The sequence below is a fragment of the Bactrocera latifrons genome, unplaced genomic scaffold, assembly GCF_001853355.1.
Source record: "Bactrocera latifrons isolate USDA-ARS-PBARC rearing strain unplaced genomic scaffold, ASM185335v1 scaffold_32, whole genome shotgun sequence".
Classification (NCBI taxonomy): domain Eukaryota; kingdom Metazoa; phylum Arthropoda; class Insecta; order Diptera; family Tephritidae; genus Bactrocera; species Bactrocera latifrons.
The window spans coordinates 474,037-493,760 of NW_017536852.1; the positions used below are offsets into that span (position 1 = coordinate 474,037).

Here is a 19,724-nt window from a genome sequence, read left to right on the forward strand (position 1 = left end):
AATATATATATAAGTAAGTAATCACAAATATTTTTTAACAGATAATTAAAAAAATGAACACTCAAAATTAAGTAATTTTTTATACTGAAAATGCTTATTTATATACGGGGTTTTCCAATAGGGCTGATATGATTTCTAAGTGTCGTTTCGGCCATTTTTAATAGATCCTGATTTGATTTTAAATTTTTTTTTTTTAATTATATGTTATTATTTACAATTTCATCGTGGAAAGATATACGCAATAACAATGTTTCCAAATTATTCAATTTTATTAACACAACAATCGTTATCCAATTGAAATTTTTCGTGCGCTTCTGCCATTTTATGGCAAAAAGTTCAGGCAAAAGTTGCTGAAGACCACAATTTGTCAATTTCAAGACGTTCTCAAAAAATGGGATTGTCTTAAACCACAAATTGGCGGATTTTGAGAAAATATTTGGGCTTGCATCTATATAAATTTGAACTCGCACAAGAAGTGAAGCCATTGGATCACCATAAACGTCGTTTTCTCCTGGAACAATTTGAAAATTTGAACTATTTTTTTAAGAAAATTATCTTTTTCGATAAGACTCATTATCATCTGAGTGGTGCGGTAAATTAAAAAACTGGCGATTCTGGTGTGAATACAATGCAGAAATAATTCATGAACGACCGTTACAGTCACCTAAATTGATAGTTAGGTTCGGTTTTTGCTCTAGTGGAATTATCGGTCTGTACATCTTTCGAAATTGAGCTGGTGACACCGGTACTGTCAATGGAGGGCGGTATAGATCGAATATGACCAGCTTGCCATGGCCGCAATTGGAAGTAGTTCATCTTGATCAACATCTAGTTCCAATAAGACTGGGCTATGTGCCATACAACACGTGCAACAACCTAATTTTAGCGAGAAAAGTTTGGAAAATCGATTATTTCAAGGCATTGTGACATTGAATGGCCTCCAAGAAGTTGCGTTTTAATAATAATAGACTACTTCTTGTGGGGTTATTTGAAGTCGTTGGTCTTTAACTATAAAAAAAGACGCTCTTCAAGCTTTAGAAGTCAATATTAAGCAAGCTATTCATGGCATATGACCTGATTTAGAGAAAAAAGTACTGGAAAATTAAGTTAATCGTATTCGTTGCTGCAGAAAAAGTCTTGAAAGCACTATATTCAGCACATAATTGTAACAATTGTACTTCACATAAAAAAAAACATTTGAATTTCGTTAAAAATTAGTGTCTTTGATTTTTTTTTTTTTTTTTTTCTTGAAAAGAAATCATATCACTCTTATTGATAAGGCCTGCATGTTATATATATGTAATTGAAAAAATGATTATTTAAATAGGTACTAAATAAATCAAATTCAATGTTTTTCTATAGACTCTATTTGGCAACGCACATTTTCCATTTCAATTTAAAATATTAATATTTCCACACAACACACCCATTAATATGCAAGCAAAAAATTCCACAAAACTCACAAAAGCAGCACGAAAAGCAACGAACATAGAACGTTTGATTTGCATGCAAAGTGCTCGTTCACAATGCTAAATTTTATGCAAATATTTTCTGCCAACGAAATTACTGAATATTTATGTAATACTTGTATAGCATATACATATGTATGCATATGTACGAGTATGTGCGTAGTTACACGTGTAGACTTTTTTGCCAATGCGTCTTTGCTGTAGCGTACCGCACGATCACGCTTACCTAATTTGTTATTAAGCTGCTGTTTTGTTTTTGTTTTTATTCTCTAACTCAATTTTGTTTTTGCCCATTTAAGTGGCGCTATTTTCAGTTCCACACAGTTTAATTTAGCTTTTTGTTATGTTTTTGATTCGTTTGAATGTTATTTTTTTACAGTTACTTTTATTTATTCTTTCACCGCGCTGACAAAAGTCATGACTTCTTATCACCATTCATTCATTCATTAAGTTTGCAAATTGCATCAATTACCTATTTATACATATGTGTGTATATTCTGAAATAAGTATGCTTATGAACATACATACATATGTACATATATACCAACAAACATACCTCTCCGATTTCGATATTATATTATTATTCCCAGTGCTTATTAATTTATATTCCGTTATTATAAAAATGACAGCTGACAGCGACATAAGTAGATGTCATTTCGGATACAGAGGGCACTTACTATACTTATGTGGTTCAGTTATTTCTAATTGACAGCTGATCCATATAGGCGGTGTAGAACAAAGTGGACGGTTCTCTGATTTTCAATACGGAAGCAAGCCTCAGTCACTCATTGTAATATTTATAATAATATCTTTGGACAAAAAAGCACCCACTGTGATACCTTCAAAGAACGTCCAGAGATCGTTGAAGACATGTCTTGTTCTGGATGACTTTCGACCCCTTCGCTTGAAAATCGTTAGACTAATGTTAGAGAGATGGCAAGAGAGCTGGATGTCTCTTTAAAGTTCGTCCAAATAATTTTGGTGGATATTTTGGGTATGTAACAAGTTCTTGCTCGACTCGTCCCGATAAAACTGAAGTTTTTGCAAAAAGAGTACGATTGTGATCGAATTTAAAACCAAAAACGAAAATGAATACCATCGATAAATCGTATCAAACCGTATATTTGGCTCTCTTCTTGTTCCCCCAACTGAAATTTTCGCTCCTTGGAAACCGTTTTGAATCGATCGAGGCGATGAAACAAAATCTTCAATAAAATTGCAACCTCCTATCACTTCTAGTAAATGGGTTAGTGGACTATCATAATGATGCCACCTTTAATAAAATGGAGTCTTTTTTGGAGCTTTTTTTTTTCGAGACTGCGTCTAAGCTATAGTGCAGTCCAGTCAGAATACTTATAATCGTGGTGAGATAAACTTTGCTAGAGCCAGTAGTTTGGATGACCTCTTACGGCTCACTCTGGGCCGGAATGATCTCGCAGTCGCACAAGATCTAGTTGTTGACCAGCGCTTGCTCTGCTCACTAGACGTCCAAAGCGATTCCGCATCAACCGAAAACTCAAACGAGAATAATATTGAAGATACTGCAACTGCTCTTTGATTAGCTTTGAGCGCAGAGTCAACGAGCTCATAACCTGTACAGCCGCTCAGCTGTCGGAGTTAATGCACACCTGTCTGAAAGAAGGGAGGTTTTTATAACCCAAGTTATAAAAAATGTTCCATCTTGTCCGTCTCTGTCGCAACGTTTGACATGATTAAGTAGGCATACACAGATGTTGCTTTAGCAAGAAATGGTGTGTTCCGGTGGCACCAGGCTTTTTTTGGAGGTCCGGGAAGAGGTCGGCGATGAAGACTGGAAAAATGAGCAAATCCAAAGTGAAAACGATGCTCATTGTCAAGACATCGCAGCCGATTGTAAGTTGCACCACGACAACGCCCCGCGTCACACCACCTTTCTTGTGAACAGATACCTAACCAAAGCCGGCCATCCCAACGCTTCTGCAGCCACCTACAGCCCAGATGTGACATCTTCGGACTTTTGTGTTTCCTTGTCTGAAAAGGCCGATGAAAGGCAAGCATATTAATGCTTGGAAATCGCGCTGGCAGCGCTGCATCGGCGCAGAAGGAGCCTAATTTGAAAGTTTTTAAAGAATTGTAACGAGTTTTCAATATTTTTTTTTTTAAATCGATTCTGTCCTATTACTTTCCGTACAAACCTTTTAAGTAAATTGTGATTATTAACGTTTTATGCAAAAATTTCAGAGTGCAAATTATTGTCAAAAGTTGTATTCTTTCGATAATTACCTGACATAGTACATATAAGGAACAGTCTCAGAAGGTTGTGTGAAAATTTCAAGCCAGCTGTTCGTTAAAGATTTTCTCACAGACTCTGAAAACAGCGTTTCGAGAAAAAACATTCAAAGTTTTTATTGTGAAGCCTACGTTGTGATACATACATACATACATACAAATGTATGCATATTATCTGAATAGACTCCAAGACTACTTTATCAACTAGTACTCGATTCGAGACCATTGAAGTTGCGATTGTACCGATCCTTTCTAGTCGGAAATTAAATTTTTAGGAAACACTCATTTTTTTTAATTTTATGATCACACAGCTTCGTAATGAGCTTCCATTTTTTCTACATTTAATATTATATCTTTACAAACTCATTAGACATTTTCAATAAAAATTTAAAATATAGGTGACTCGGTCATAACCTAAAGTCCCCAGCATTTAGTCTCATACATATAATATATGTATATATTTACATACTACGCAACAGAAACTAATTAAAAATATTTTTCTTAAACCTAAGTATGCTGTAAATACCATAATTACTTAATTGTATTTATTGCGTTCTTCTAATAAGCTGACTGACGTATTCTTATCTCGCTTTTATAGCGTGTTTTGAATCTCTTCTTATTATTAGGCATTCTTACCCCCAGCAGCGTTGCAATTTCGGCAGCCACACGTGTTTTGTCGGTGTAAACAAATGAGCTTTGCCAAAAAAATGAAAGAATATAATAAAGATAACAATGGGGTTGATAAGGTTATTTATAAACATATGTACTATGAAGTATAAGCTCCCCTGATGCGGAATTTCTCTGATCTACATTCTCAGTAATATTCAGCCTATATTTGACAATAAAATCTACTAAAATAATAATAAGCACTTTATTGATTTGGACTGGATTTGGGTATACTGAAGTGGCCATATTTGTTGATATGTATTTTTCCCTTGACGTAAATTTCTAAGTAAATTGCTTAATATTAAATCCAACTATCGGCTACAAATACTGCCTGATAACAATTGCACTTGTCTGGTGCAATAAATTATGTTTTTTGGATTACAGGTTATACAGGATGGCTAAAAAACGGCATTCGCTTTTTTTACGATTATCTACTTCTTATCGATTTCACGGAATAACCGGTATTTCGGAAATTCGCAAAAATCTATCGTCCCTCTGTCAGTAATCTCATAATTCTGTCAGTAATGTCATAATTCTGTTAGCAGTCGTCATAATTTACAATGCTTACACGCTGTAAGGCAGTGCGGAATAATGTCATATAACATATAAGCTTGAAGATTTAGTCTCTCAAAATGTACCTTCAAATATATTTTCACCTATTGGAACAGCACTTTTCTTATGTACGGTTTTTATTTCCTTAAAATCTATGACATACATAGTCAAACCGGGTCTCTTCAAACTGTAAAGTGTTTTACGGACAAAGTTGAAACATCTCGTATTTTAAGTAATAAATATGTGTTCAATCTATATATAGTGAAGCTATGTCAGGAACTGTTCCACAAAACAGATACCTTCAGTGAACTATCTCAACATGCCCTATAACAATGCGAAACATGCGGATTCCAAGAATCATTTATCTGGAGCACAAAATGCTCATTGTAAAGGTAGGTCAGTGGAAATTGCCCTGCGTATTATCGTGTCACGGCTTGAGAAAGCCATTAAGATTAAAGAATTCGCTAATGGGACCCTCCTTGGTACTGAGGGAGTTTTCAATACCATCCTGCTGGAAACAGTCGTAACTGCTTTGGATGGTCTTGGAGTTGAATCCATCCTCAAACATCTCATTTCCAGTCTTCTGTAGGACAGAGTGATGGAATGGCGCAACACATGTGCTCGACGAAATGTGAGTAGAGAAACACCACAAAGTGGAGTTCTCTCACCTCTTCTATGGATCCTGGTCTTCAACGACCTGCTTAAAAAACTTGAAGATCGTGGCGGCCGGGTGATTGCCTATGTAGAATATGTCGCAATTATGGTCAAAACAAAATTATTCAGTATCGTGTGGGAGTTGGCGCAAGGGTACGTCAGCGTCGAAACAAATCCAGCCGTCGAAAGTGGCCTCACTATCACCTCAAATAAAACCGAGATGGTTATATTTAATAGAAAATATAAGATCCCGGTAGCACCGCTGCCGCAAATTAGAGCCATCCGTCTGCAACCGACGAATGCAGTGAAATATCTCACGCTTATCCTGGATAGGATTTCTTCTTCTTTATGGCTTACAAGGGACTACATATAGCGATTTTTCTAGATCAAGCATCGAACCTAAACTAGGCTAGTCTGACCAGGTTATATTAAGTTTGTCACGATCACGATCACATGTATCACTGCTAATATACTTTAATAAATTTGTTGACTTCTGATTGACGGATATTATAAATAAAATTTAAATAATGTAATATATTATAGAAAAAAACAACTTTTTCACGAACGTTCCAGCAGGCTTCGAATGCTCGAAAAGTATTTGTCGGATTTACTTCAAATTTTCAATGAATGCTTCTAAGTTATACAACTTCGAGAAAATTAATAAAAAAAAAAACTAAAAAATTCTGACCACCTACTAACCACTTAAACATAATTCGCCATCTTCGACATATTAGCAATCCAAGCAATCTTAAATGTTTATAAATAAATTTCTACAAAATAATCGCCTAAAAATATGCAGCAGATTCGTCTAATATCTTCTTTACGTTAATACAGTGGGCTGAAAGACCTTTTCATAAATAAAATATTTTTTAACGTGACCATAAAAATTCTCAAAATCGTTCAATATCTAGAATAAGACACAGTAATCACAAGGAAAACTAACTGCCATAATATTGACATTATATAACTAGAGGAAATAATAAAATTTGCGTCACTACACGTTTTTAGTAAGCTCCTCGTTAATATTCGATAAATGAAGAAACCTACAAGTTTTAAGTCGACAAAGAACGGTCGAAGGATTGTATGAAAACTTTTCCAAAAAAAATCCTCAAATTTTTGCTTTTATCCACCGAAGTCAATCAGCAAACCGAATTTCAATTTGCATCTCTACCCACTACAGCTTGACTTTGTACAATCAAAAATTTCGCTGCCTAGATCATACCAAATGTAGTTCCTTTACGAAGTTCATGAGGAGTAATGATGTTTTAAGTGGCCTACGCTTGACGCGTATTTCAACAGAATTTGTGGCCGCACTAGCGGCTGACTAAATGATACCACTTCCACTGTCTCATACAGTGGGGCCCTAAATGCTTAAAGTGCAGACAAGAGTTGATCCATTGTTTCTATGGAGCCTTACTGTTGACATTTCCTGCACTCTTCTCGAGCTGTCTGCCACATTATGCATGCGTGTGTCGCCACCAAACTATGACCAGACAGCATTCCAATCATGTTCCTATAGTCCATTCTACAGAGAGCCAGCAGGAACTTTGTATATTTCCGATCCACCGTACTGTATTTCTGTACACAGTCCCATCGGGTTTTGATTGTCCTTTTCCTGCTCCTGCCAATGCATACCATTAACCTATGAATTAATAATGTTGACCATGTTTTCAGCTGACAGCCGTACACCGCTGTTGCCAAACTCGTCACTATCTCATTACCCTCGATACTTTTCTGAGCTGGCACTCAGTAGACGGGAAGTCGCTTGGTTCTAGCAACACTCTCCACCATAATACATACTTTCCATAAGACTTCTGGCTGATACGCGATACGAGATTAAGGTTGTGATAGTTTACTGAAGAAGATGTTGATTCTAGAGTTGTCTGCGGATGCATTAGAGTCTAACTCCGCGGTTTCACCAATAGCAGAGGCCTCTCCTTGAAATATACTGAAGTGGTTCGGCAGATAAAAAAAGCTTAGATCTACAGCTGAAAGGTTTAGCACTAGTTCAACTCTACAGCCTTATCATTGGCTTCCGATAGGTAGATTTCCGCAATCCCGCACACCACATTACTGGGCCGAAGAACATGAGAGAATGCCCCTATCAAGGATGTGTGAAATGTTTGACTGTTCTGGAAAGTTCTTTAACTCACGACATGAGTCGGATTAAGCTCAGAATTATTTGGCATTTCATCATGGAAAGATTTACGCCTGAACAACGTTTACAAATCCTTCAACTTTATTACGAAAATTCACGTTCTATATGGAATGACTTGGCGCATTTTACGTTGAGATCTTGAAAAGTTTAGAGATGGGGCCAATTTCTGTTTCAATGGGTACACAAACTAGCAAATTCGCCGGATTTGGGACGAAGAGCAACCGGAAGAGATTCAAGAATTTTGTGTAGCATGTGGATCGGTGGAGTCATCGGCCTATATTTCTTCCAAAAATGATGCCGGTGAGAACGTAACCGTCTCTCGGCGATATTTGGATTTTTTCCGTTTCCTGTGGGGTATGTAAAGTCTAAAGTCTAAGCGCACAATCTCGCTTCGATTCAGGCCTTGGAGTGAAACATCACGTGTATCAATCACCAGTTACCAGTTTAAATGCTCGAATGACTCATCGGAAATTGGACTTAACAGATGGACCATTTGAAACCTAGCAGCGACCAACATTTGAAAGAGATAATATTTAAACAAATATAATTTTAACACAAACCAATAAAAATTCACATTTCTTCGCATTTATTCAATTATGTTTTATAAATAAAATCGTTGAATACTTGTGGAATATCACATTCATATATTATATAAAAGTCATAATTTCAGTTGAAATAGCTCATCACTGTAATCCAAGCGGCAAACATAGCGAGTATAACGGCGGAATGAGAGAACGTCGACATGGCACCACCGCCACCGCCACCCCAACTGCCACCACCTGTGTTGTTGCTGCCACCTGGCCTGTTGCTGCCACCAGGCCTGTTGCCGCTGCCAGTGCTGTTACCCGGCCTCGTGCTATTGCTCGTATTATTCGCACGCTGCATGCTACTCACATAGCTCTGCAACTCATTACCGATCCAATCGGAGTAGTAGGCCACATCCGTGTAAACACCGGGCAGTCGTGGCAATGCACATTCAATGCCCCACGACACAATGCCGGTCAACAAATTATCACACACCAGCGGACCGCCAGAATCGCCTGCGCAAGCATCACGCTCGCCCTGCAGATAACCGGCGCAAAGCATGCCATCGCGTATCAGACCCCTGGCGAAGTCGGTGTCTGCGGTACACTGATTACTTCCAATTATGGGTAAGTCAACTGACAGTAAATTTGTGGACAATACACCCTAAAAAAATATAATAAAAAGCGGAAACAGTTAGAGATGCCAAAAATTTTACGTTAGCAATTAATAATAAAAAAAAAAACAAATAAATAAATAAATAAATAAAAAGCGGAAATGAATTTATGGGCCGCGCCCAGGTGAGTTATAAAGCAATAATAGAGCGATAAAGTGTCTAAATTTTAAACGGAAAATATTGTGCATGTACATATGTATGTATGTATGTATAAGTTTATATTTATATATACATTAATAACGGTTATTAAGATAAACATTGGCACCGTTTGATATGTGTGCATAAGTCATAATCTATTAAAAATTAGCAATAGTTCTGTTCGCATACTTCGCTCTCCTCTCCAGCACAATTCTTGTCACGCTTAGAGAGCAAATAAAGCTGTAAATTATTGCGAAATGTCCCACAAGAAAATAAGAAAAATTCACAAAAACAATATATTTCTTATAAGAACTTGATTCTGATCGTTGTGTTTGTATGGCAGCCATAACCTATAGTAATTCGATCCAAACAATTATTTCGGAGATTGCACCGTTGCCTTGAACACCAACTCATGCCGAGTTTCATGAAGATATTTCGTCAAATAAACAAACTTTCCACTTGAGGCCAATCTTGTATAACAGATAGTCATGCGTTAAACGGCGGTTTCGACAAACGAGCTGCTTCTTGAAAAGAAGTATGGAAAACTTCAAATCGGTATTTCAAAAACTGAGAGACTAGTTCACGTATATACAGACGGACAGCCAGCACACTGATCATTTTCATAATAAAAACAAACTGAGCGATCCAAATCAAGGTCGTGATCTTTTATCCATGGAACGGTAATTTCAGTTTCGGAACAAGAAATTATCACACGGAGCAAAATCTGGTGAATACGGTGGTTGATTGATGGTATTATTGCGTTTTCGGCTTTAAATTTGGTCACAATCTTGGCTCGATGTGATGGTGCATCATCATCGCCGGCAGTCAGTTTTCGATGGATGTTCTCACATAAACGACTCAATACGGCCGAATAGAAAGAACTCCTCATTGACCGTCTGTCTCTCCGGAACAAGGCCATGATGGAATAAACCACGAATATCGAAAAAAAAACAATGAGCATCGCCTCAATTTTTGAGCTGCTTTGGCATGGTTTTCTTAGTTTCGACTCGGTTTTTTCCTCAATTCCGATGTTTGTTGACTTGTTTGGATATCAAACTCAAAAACCCATATCTCGTCGGCAGTTATAATACTCTCCATGAATGTGGGATCGGAATTCGCACGATCAAGCATGGCAAAAGAGACCTGTTTACGGTACGCTTTTTTTGAAAAAAAATTCAGCTTTATCGGGATGAATCGAGCAAGAACGCGTTTCATACTCAAAATATCCATCAAAATCGAACGGATTCGCGAGAGATGTCGAACTCTCTTGCCATCTCTCTAACATTAGTTCAATGATTGTCAGCACCATAGCCTTTTAATATATTCATCAGTTGTAGTGGTCGAAGATCATCCAAAACGGGGCAGGTCTTCAACGACCACTCGACCATTTTTGAAGGCTTTGTACCACACGTAGGCTTGTGTTTTAGAATCAACGTAAGCCTCTTCCAACATTCGCAACAATTCCGCACACGAAATTTGGTTAAAAATACACAATTTGAGACAAATTCTTTGTGCGATATTGTTATACATTGTAAAAATTGCAACGCACTACCGAGGTGTACCGAATTAAGCAGCTACTATAAACTAACTGGTTGACAGATCACGCTAATTTTGGCATAGTAATTAAGAACAGTCCTACCAACTTGCTACCATTGTATCAAAAAGCTAACATTTAAATGCCAACAGTATAATTTGCGGCTACGATTTCGAAATTTTTCAAAATCCAGCTTCGAAACTTTTCAAAATCGAAGCCACAACTTTAAAACAATCACTTACCCTTTCGGTTTGACCCCAACCCGTCGCATGGCAGACAGTGCCTGCGGCTACCTCCGTTGTAGCTCTTTGAATCGCCTGTACAGTGGGATGTCCTGCCGGCACCGAACCATTCAAAAACACCAAAGCAATATCAGTCTCATAAGTGGCCAAATTGAAGGGATTTACGCCATAAACTATCTGAGCAATATCGAACTGCAGCGTGTATTTAGTGTGCTCATAACGGTCCAATGTGCCCATAACCACAACGTAATCAGAAGCAGGACGATAAATGCCCGTATTGATCTCCTGACTGTAAGTAATTATTTTTATATTTATAAATTCCAGACATTTACAAACAGCAATTAAACGCTCGAAAAAACACACTCACTTGACAAAGCAATGTGCTGCGGAGAGCACCACATTCGGCTCTATTAACGAACCGCCACAAATGTGTCCGGCACCAAAGTAGATACGATCATTTGTACGCCTTCTGATCGACACCTGGTGCTTGGTCGCATTTAGACTCGCCAAAGTTCCATTGATGATGCGTCCGCCTAGACCGATGGCACCGGTATTTGCGCCCATTGCAACAGCTGTAATGTACTCGTAATAATAACTCAATTAATGCAATTTCAAGCAAGTAGAAATACTGTCAACTCACTTGCGCTCTGTAATATCAGAGACAGTAACAAAGTGCAGAAAACTGCCGAAACAAGTGTTCTCAATCGTTGCGCCGCCATTTTGCCGAAACTCGCTGTTTGTCTAAAAGAAACCGCAATCAAATATTGTGTCCTTGCAATCGAATGCGTCGGTCTGCTCTCTATGACGGCGCACAAATTAGTGAAAACCAATTAAATGAGCAAAATTTTATTTAAACAAAAGCCATAACCTTTACAGCCGATTATCTAATCTAATCGACGCACTTCTTCGAGATATCAGCCGAGGCGACTTCAACTAGTATATATCAATTAAAATGTGATATGTGTCGGTATATATAATTTTTGTATTTGTATGTGTGCCTATATTGTAATTCATATATAATATTAATACTTGAAACACTAGTTGCACGATCTTATCTGGAATTGATCCTCTTGTAGTTTAATAACACTTTACTCATACTATGTAGTATATAGTCCATTAGAAGACCTTGTGCGTTTCCCATAACATAATACCAATAAATATATGTACATTCATAAATAAAATATATAGCATATGAGCCATCGATAAAATCTTGCTTTTGATAAAAGCACCTATTGTTTTCGAATTTCAACAAAATTTCAATTTGTCAAACCTCTAGACATATAGTATATATAGATTCTGAGAATAATAACTGTTATGTGACGTCAGAAGCAGCGCATAACATATGCGCTTCGATAATGTGGTGGATGTAATAAAGACTGTTTCCAGAACTGACAGTCGTGAGGAAATAACGTGTGTTTTCTTGGTAGCCATCTGATTTTAAATAAAGCAATCATTTTTTTGAAGCTGGTCTTTTACTCGATTTATACTCAGCTTAGGTTAGTTTAGCTTAAAAGGTCGATCCAAAGAAGGATTTCCTTTGGGCAGCCCAGAACGCCGGTCGCTCCTACAGATCGAGCAGTTTGAGCCTATTACAAATTTATTGAATTGGCTAATGTCAGTTTCGGCTATGTCTATTGGTTCGCTGAAGGCGTACAATTTAGATTAGTTTAGCTTAAGAGGGTGATTCTAAGAAGAATCTCACTTTAGATTTGTTTAGCTTAAGAGGTTGATTCTAAAAAGGATCTCACTTGGACAGCTCAGAACGTCGGTCACCTCCCACAAACTGGATCATAAGACCTCTACAGAGCGAGCGCTTTGAATTTATCGCAAATTTGTTGGCACTTTATTAGCTGTCCTAAAAGCTGTATCATTAGACCCCTACAGATCGAGCGGTTTGAGCCTCTCAAAAATTTATTGAGAAGGTTAATATCAGTCTCGGCTATGTCTTTTGTTTTGCCAAAGGTAAGGTTACCGAAATGTTTCATCCTGAGTTTTGCAAAAATGGTTCCACCTCACCCTACTCTATACAATTTGGAATACTTGCCTCCCGCAGGATTTTAAACCACACCTCATGAATTGGACAGCGTCCTGCAATGACTCCTTTGATTGCGGCAAGATGAACTTTGCTCAGGGCAAGTAGCTCAGTAGATCTGTTCCGTTATACTCTAGGCCAGAAAGATCTCGCGGATGCACAAAAGCAGTCTCCAGGCCTTCGGAACATAGCCTAATCTTACACAATAACGTAGAGCGTAGATCCAGCTGCATGGCACGTTGACCGTACGCTGCAGTTATGCCGATATGCTGTCATCAGGATGCTGGAAATTGAAGGGTATGAATAAATTCAGCGCTCAGGTAAGGTGACGTTCATCCAAAAGTTCCAAGAAGGCTCCGCCAATGGCACTTCCTCAGCAGAATGTTTTAGTGTTTTTAATTTGCAAACCTTACAAATTTATTAGCAAAATAATGGCCCAACCATTTGGCAGTTCGATCAACTTAATCGTTCAGCAGAATCGGTAATTTGAGAAACCACGGATTGATTTCGTAGCACGTTTACTCTTCGGGATAATGCGCATCTTCAGAATATCGAAAAAGGCCCGATTGAGTTCATCTGCTATGCGACGCAACAATTGGAGCTATACCCATGCATTTTATGGAAGATTTTGCGGAAAGGTCTAGGTTTGCGGACTTACAAAATTCAACCCATGCAAGAATTGAAGCCGATCAGCCATCAAAAACTTGGTGGTCTCTATGTGTAAAGGATATTTTTAAATGAAACCGGCCATAACAGTCTGTGGAGAACGTTGAAGAACCGTGATTAAGAACTGTTCCTTGCCTGAATTAGAGGATGTTACATGTGGACGAGCTTTGGTTCAAAAAAGACAGCGATACACGCCATACATTCAATGAAACAATCTATTTATTGAAGGAAACTTTTAGTGACCGTATTATTTCGCGACGGGGTTGCAGGGTGGCCTCCAAAATAGCGAAATTTAACACCACTTGACTAGTTTTTAAAATGTTATTCCTGACCCAAGACCCCAATTTCTGCAAAAAATGGTCTCAAATTGGCCTCTCATTTGGAACTTTCAAAGTACTTCAAATCTTTCAGATATGTTTTCTGAGATGAATGGCTCAATTATATCGATCTTCTCAGTCTATACATAATAGTACCGGAGTTCAATCAACATCTACATTTTTTCAAATTAATGAACGGACCTCGGCCGTAAACAATGGCGAACTGCTGAGTATATTTCCAAGAAGAAATGGTCTCTGATAAAAATGTACTGAACTCAACAACTTTAGAAGCATTTCCATTAGTGAAAACTAATATACATATATTTTATTGATGAGACTACTTTTTTTATCTCCGCCATAAAATTGATAAAAACGAATACACGTTTACTAGTCTCAAGAGAAAAACTATATTAGAACACACATAAAACAAATGAAAGAACTACGACTTCATAAAAGTGGTAGAAAACTCAGTGTTAGAAGGGTCAAAAGACCTGATACATAACTGACGCTTGCTGTACCTCCTGCACCTCTAATACCCGTATGTTCTTCGATCCAGTTCGACCAATACGAGACATTAGTATAAACACCTGGTAGGTCGGGTTGCGCACAATATCTACCCCACGATACAATACCAGTCAATCTGTTGTTACATACAAGTGGACCACCGGAATCCCCACCGCAAGCATCACGCTCACCTTGCCGATAACCTGCGCAAAACATACCATCACGTATCAAACTAGGATGAAAACTCATTTCATTCGCGCAGACAGTTTCATTAATGATCGGCACATCAACAGTCATCAATATATCCGATAGATGGCCCTGAAGGATAACCATACATTAAATATACTGAGAATGGAGCAGTCGATGAGACGAGCCGTGTTAACTCACCTGTTCAGTTTCACCCCAACCGGTGACCTGACAAACCGTGTCATGAGCCACTTGTCGGGTATTCATTGTTATTGTTTGTGCTCTGGTATAATTAGCTGGTACAGAACCATTCAGAAACACCAAAGCGATGTCCGACTCATACGTGCTCAGATTGAAAATGCTCACATTGTAGACGATTTTCGCAATATCGAAAACGAGCGTGTAGTTGTTGCGTTCGTAACGATCCAGATTGCCCATCACCACAATGTAGTCTTCATGCGAACGGAATGTGCCGTTATTGATATCGTAACTAGTTAAATAATCGTCATGCCATTATCATGAAAGTTGTTTTAAGTACCGTTTTAAACACTCACTTCACGAAGCAGTGCGCCGCTGAGAGCACCACATTCGAACTAATCAACGAACCGCCGCAGAGATGACCAGTGCCGAAGAAGTAGCTGTCAGTGTGTCGCCGACGTATTGAAACTTGGTGCTTGGTGGCATTGAAACTCGCCGCCGTGCCATTGATAATGCGTCCATCTAGTTCGAAACTCATTTGAGCTACACTTGGTGCGGCATCTGCAGATAAAATATGTCTCAGTTAATAACTTTTTATTTGTAACACTTAAATATCTCACCTCCGAATTGTAGAATAGCGCACAGTGTCAGTAAAATTAGTATATATCTTAGCATATTATCTTTTTACTGGCGAAATAAATTGTGAATTTCCCAATTATTGAACGTCGTAAATCGACGTGGGTTGATACACTTTACGTATATGCGAAATCTCCCTAGGATTGTTGTGTCCTCAATCAATGTAGAAAACAAAATATTCTTTAGTTTTAAGTTGCTGAAGGGAAGTAACTTTTATTAAAAAATTCCAATATTGTAATAGTTTAATCTAATCGCTAGCGATTTCCCCTCAAAGCAAAGCAGATTTCAACCAATATTACCCTGTATTAGGTTCATAAATTGTTATTTTTTTATTGTTCCACCATAGTGCACATAGTGCCTTGTCAAGTGATTTCGTATTTGACTAAAATTTCTCTGGGTTATGGTACCTCTTTTCCGCACGACTTGTTAATGAGATTGCATTATATCAGATTACATTATGGTCCAAAAATTCAGCAGTATTTTCTCCTATAGAATGAATGCAGCAGTCAGATTAGAAGGACCATAGATCACCTCACAAGGTTGAGAATATTATTTTACTTGGAGGAACCTGAACTCCTTCCTTCAAAAGACTAAATTAGAACATTAGTCGTTTAAAATTTCCTTGAAAAACTACAAGGCGTTGTTGATCTGTCTACCTTTAAGCGGACATGAAGTCTCACAATGGATCATCAAACAAAAACAACAGCTCTTAAGTTTTAATAAAAAGTAGGAGGACAGAGCCATGTGTAGAAGTTCAGGCAAGTGAGGACAGGTTTCTGAGCGGCATTCACTTGGGAGTGGCCAGAAACGATTGTTTTACATATGACTCAAACAGCTCACAACTTCTGGTCTTAGACCAAGTATCCTCTGAGTAGCCAAAAACACACCCATCTTAAGACAAACCAAAGTGAGAAGGTGAAACTTCCCTTCCCAGGGTTAACACCCCAAAGAAAGGAAAAATGCAGTGTCGGCAACCAACAGAAGGTTTAAAAACCGGAGCATATTCTTGTAGGACAGAAGTGGTGATCTAGTGACTGATGCCCAGAGCATACTGAAATTATGGAGGGAATACTTCTCCAACTTGCTAAATAGCAAACATAGATAAGAAAGCATAACACCAGGAGATGTGAAACCGATTCCCTAATTGATGACGATGGAGCGGTTGTTTCATTGCCCCACCATGAAGAAGTTCAATTAGCAATAACCCGTCTGAAGGTAAACAAAGCGGTGGGGGTCGATGGTTTACGGCTGAGCTATTCAAATACGGCGGCGGAGCACTGATAAGAAGCATGCATCAGCTTCTTTGTAGAATATGGTCTGACGAAAGCATGCCCAAGGATTGGAATTTAAGTTTGCTTTGCCTAATCCTCAAAACGGGAGACCCCATAATTTGTGCCAACTATCCCCCTCAGTGAACAATTACAACATCTGATGAGTCGTCGTTACGATTTTCGAGATAATATTCTTGTGTTTATTTCGGCGGGAAATTCAAGTTAGAAATCGCAGATCGCAGAAATGGATTTCTAACGATAGATATTTGTAATAATACAGGGATGGTGCTTACATGGCTAACAGGCTATTAAAGACCCTTAGCTTACAACTGAGGAAAACACATTTGTTCGCACTACCGAATGTGTAATTGAGCGCAAATCTCAAATTTCAAATGAAGTATTGACAAATTTTTAGTTAGAAAATTATTTGGGTTCCTTTCACTTCGAATGCAACGTTCTTGTTCTTCCTAATAAACTTAACGCCGCTGCAGTAATAAAACATTGTTACACCAAATTTCACCCATTGCTTTGGTTTTACCGACTGCGTTGGTCTTACCAGCTGTCGTCAGTTGATTATATAGCTTATCTGTCATGATTACACTGCTTATATTTCGTCAGCCTATAAATCATATAATGTTATGTACGTGTTTGGGATATCCCTTACTTATTTTTATTTATAGACACAACCATTAGACGAATTGTCTGAAATGCACGCAGATGCTGTAACTAAGTAACTAAGGCGGTGAGGATTTTTGATTTAATAGATTAGAGTAATGATTGAGAGAGGAGGATGGGAAGATAAATTTATGGAATTTTTTTATAGACGGAGTAGCTCTCTATAGTTACCACCATGCCCTTAATCTATTAAGAACTATAACCGCAAAATCCAAAGAAAGAGTCATGGCGCTTCGCTTCGCTCTATGGGCTCTTGAAAACTTCCAAAAAGATCTGAGGTTTACAGTCAAATTTTGTTCAGCGATCAGGCTCATTTCTGGCCCAACGTATATGTAAACATGCAAAATTACCATATTTGGGACGAAAAGTAATCGGAAAAAATTCAAGAGCTTCCATTTCATCCAGAAAAAACAACGGTATGGAGTGGTTTTTAGGCCGATGGAATCATCGGTCCAAATTTCTTCAAAAATGATGAAAACGTAACCGTCAATGAAGACCGTTATCGCGTCATGGTAACCGACTATTTGATGCCTGAAATTGAAGCTCGTGGTATCGACGACATTTAGTTTCGACAAGACGGTGTCACTTCTCACACTTCGCGTCAATCAATGGATTTATTGAGAGTATATTTCGGTGAGTAGATAACTTCACATTTTGGGCCGGTCAGACTTTTTCTTGTGAGGATGCGTAAAATCTAAAGTCTATACGGACAATCCCGCTACGGTTCAGGCTTTACCAGTCGAAATATCTCAAGGAGTGATCGAAAATTTAAACAAACTTTACTTGAAAAAAAAGGAAATAATTTTTTATCGATTCGGTTTGTGCCGCAGTCGATATGACCCAGTCCGGATCAAATTTGATCAGATGATGGATCAGCTCGGTTCCACGAAAAAATCAGACTAGGTTTCGAACTGTTCATTCTTGTTATTCCTAAACGTAACCTCCATACTTATAAAAGGCTTGAAACGCGTTTCGATTATCTTTGTGGTGCTCCGGACTTCAAGCTCTCACCTATTTTGGGTACGTCCAAGTTCCAACTGTTGATCTTTCAAGATTTTCAGCGGAAAGATACATAAATTTTAACAAGTACCGCTACAGTTTGAGAACAAAGTACAAATTTACAAATACATTGTAAAAAATAACGGTCTACTTATTTATTATGCGAGTTATATAAACTTAAGTATTTAATTGACATTTTAATTGTGTTTTGATGTTTATGAAGTTGATTGGTAGCGAACTTGATTGAAACTGAAATTATCAGCATTTAACCATTCAGCGTAAAAGACAAAAAATACTGTCAGGAAAGCGATAAGGCCGGATACATGACTGGTGCTGGCTGTGTTAGTACCATCACTACTATTGCCACTGATTTGCTCGTCGATCCACTTCGACCAATAGGAAACATTCGTGTAAACACCTGGCAGATCGGGTTGTGCACAACCAATGCCCCACGATACAATGCCGGCCAAACTGTTATTGCACACAAGTGGGCCACCAGAATCGCCACCACAAGCGTCACGCTCACCCTCCGAATAGCCCGCACACAGCATACCCACACGGATGAGGCCGGCGCTAAAGCGCATGTCATTGGCACAGGCGGTATCGTTAATGATCGGCACGTCAACAGTCAGCAAAATATCCGATAAGGAGCCCTGCAGATTAACGGTGAGATACAGAATTTATAAGAAATATTGTCTAACTAAAAATCAACTCACATTTTCAGTTTGACCCCAACCGGTCACTTGGCAAACTGTTTGATCGGGCACCTCTTTGGTATTGAGTTTAATTGGTTGAGCTCTGGTGTAATTCGCTGGCACAGAATCGTTTAAAAATACCAAAGCGATGTCCGACTCATACGTGCTCAGATTGAAAATGCTCACATTGTAGACGATTTTCGCAATATCGAAAATGAGCGTGTAGTTGTTGCGTTCGTAACGATCCAGATTGCCTATCACCACAATGTAGTCCTCGTCCGGACGGAATGTGCCGTTATTGATATCATAACTAGTTAAATAATCGTTATGGCATTATCATGAAAATTGTTTAAAGTACCGTTTTAAACACTTACTTCACGAAGCAGTGCGCCGCTGAGAGCACCACATTCGAACTAATCAACGAACCGCCGCAGAGATGACCAGTGCCGAAGAAGTATCCATCATTGAGACGCCGACGTATGGAAACTTGATGTTTGGTTTCATTAAAACTCGCCACGGTGCCATTGATAATTCGACCGTCCAGTTCGAAACTCACTTTGCTACCGCTAGGAGCACTTGCCGCTGGAAAATTTCAATATTTAGTTACTATTTTTCAATTTTTTTTTTTGTTTTGTTATTTTTTAATTTTTTTTTTTTTAGATTTTT

At 38.3% G+C, this 19,724-nt stretch overlaps 1 protein-coding gene across 1 annotated transcript in view; it reads right to left on the reverse strand.

Moving 5' to 3' along the window:
* Positions 1-8,314: 8,314 nt before the first annotated feature.
* Positions 8,315-19,724, reverse strand: part of LOC108970975 (transmembrane protease serine 9) — a 15,855-nt gene continuing 4,445 nt past the window's right edge. Inside the window, 11 exon segments of the mRNA XM_018936729.1 lie at positions 8,315-8,955; positions 10,880-11,168; positions 11,247-11,451; positions 11,520-11,699; positions 14,341-14,716; positions 14,786-15,074; positions 15,139-15,343; positions 15,403-15,462; positions 18,590-19,016; positions 19,080-19,368; positions 19,433-19,640. Coding sequence (XP_018792274.1) covers positions 8,434-8,955; positions 10,880-11,168; positions 11,247-11,451; positions 11,520-11,699; positions 14,341-14,716; positions 14,786-15,074; positions 15,139-15,343; positions 15,403-15,462; positions 18,590-19,016; positions 19,080-19,368; positions 19,433-19,640 — 3,050 coding nt within the window. The 3' untranslated portion in view covers positions 8,315-8,433.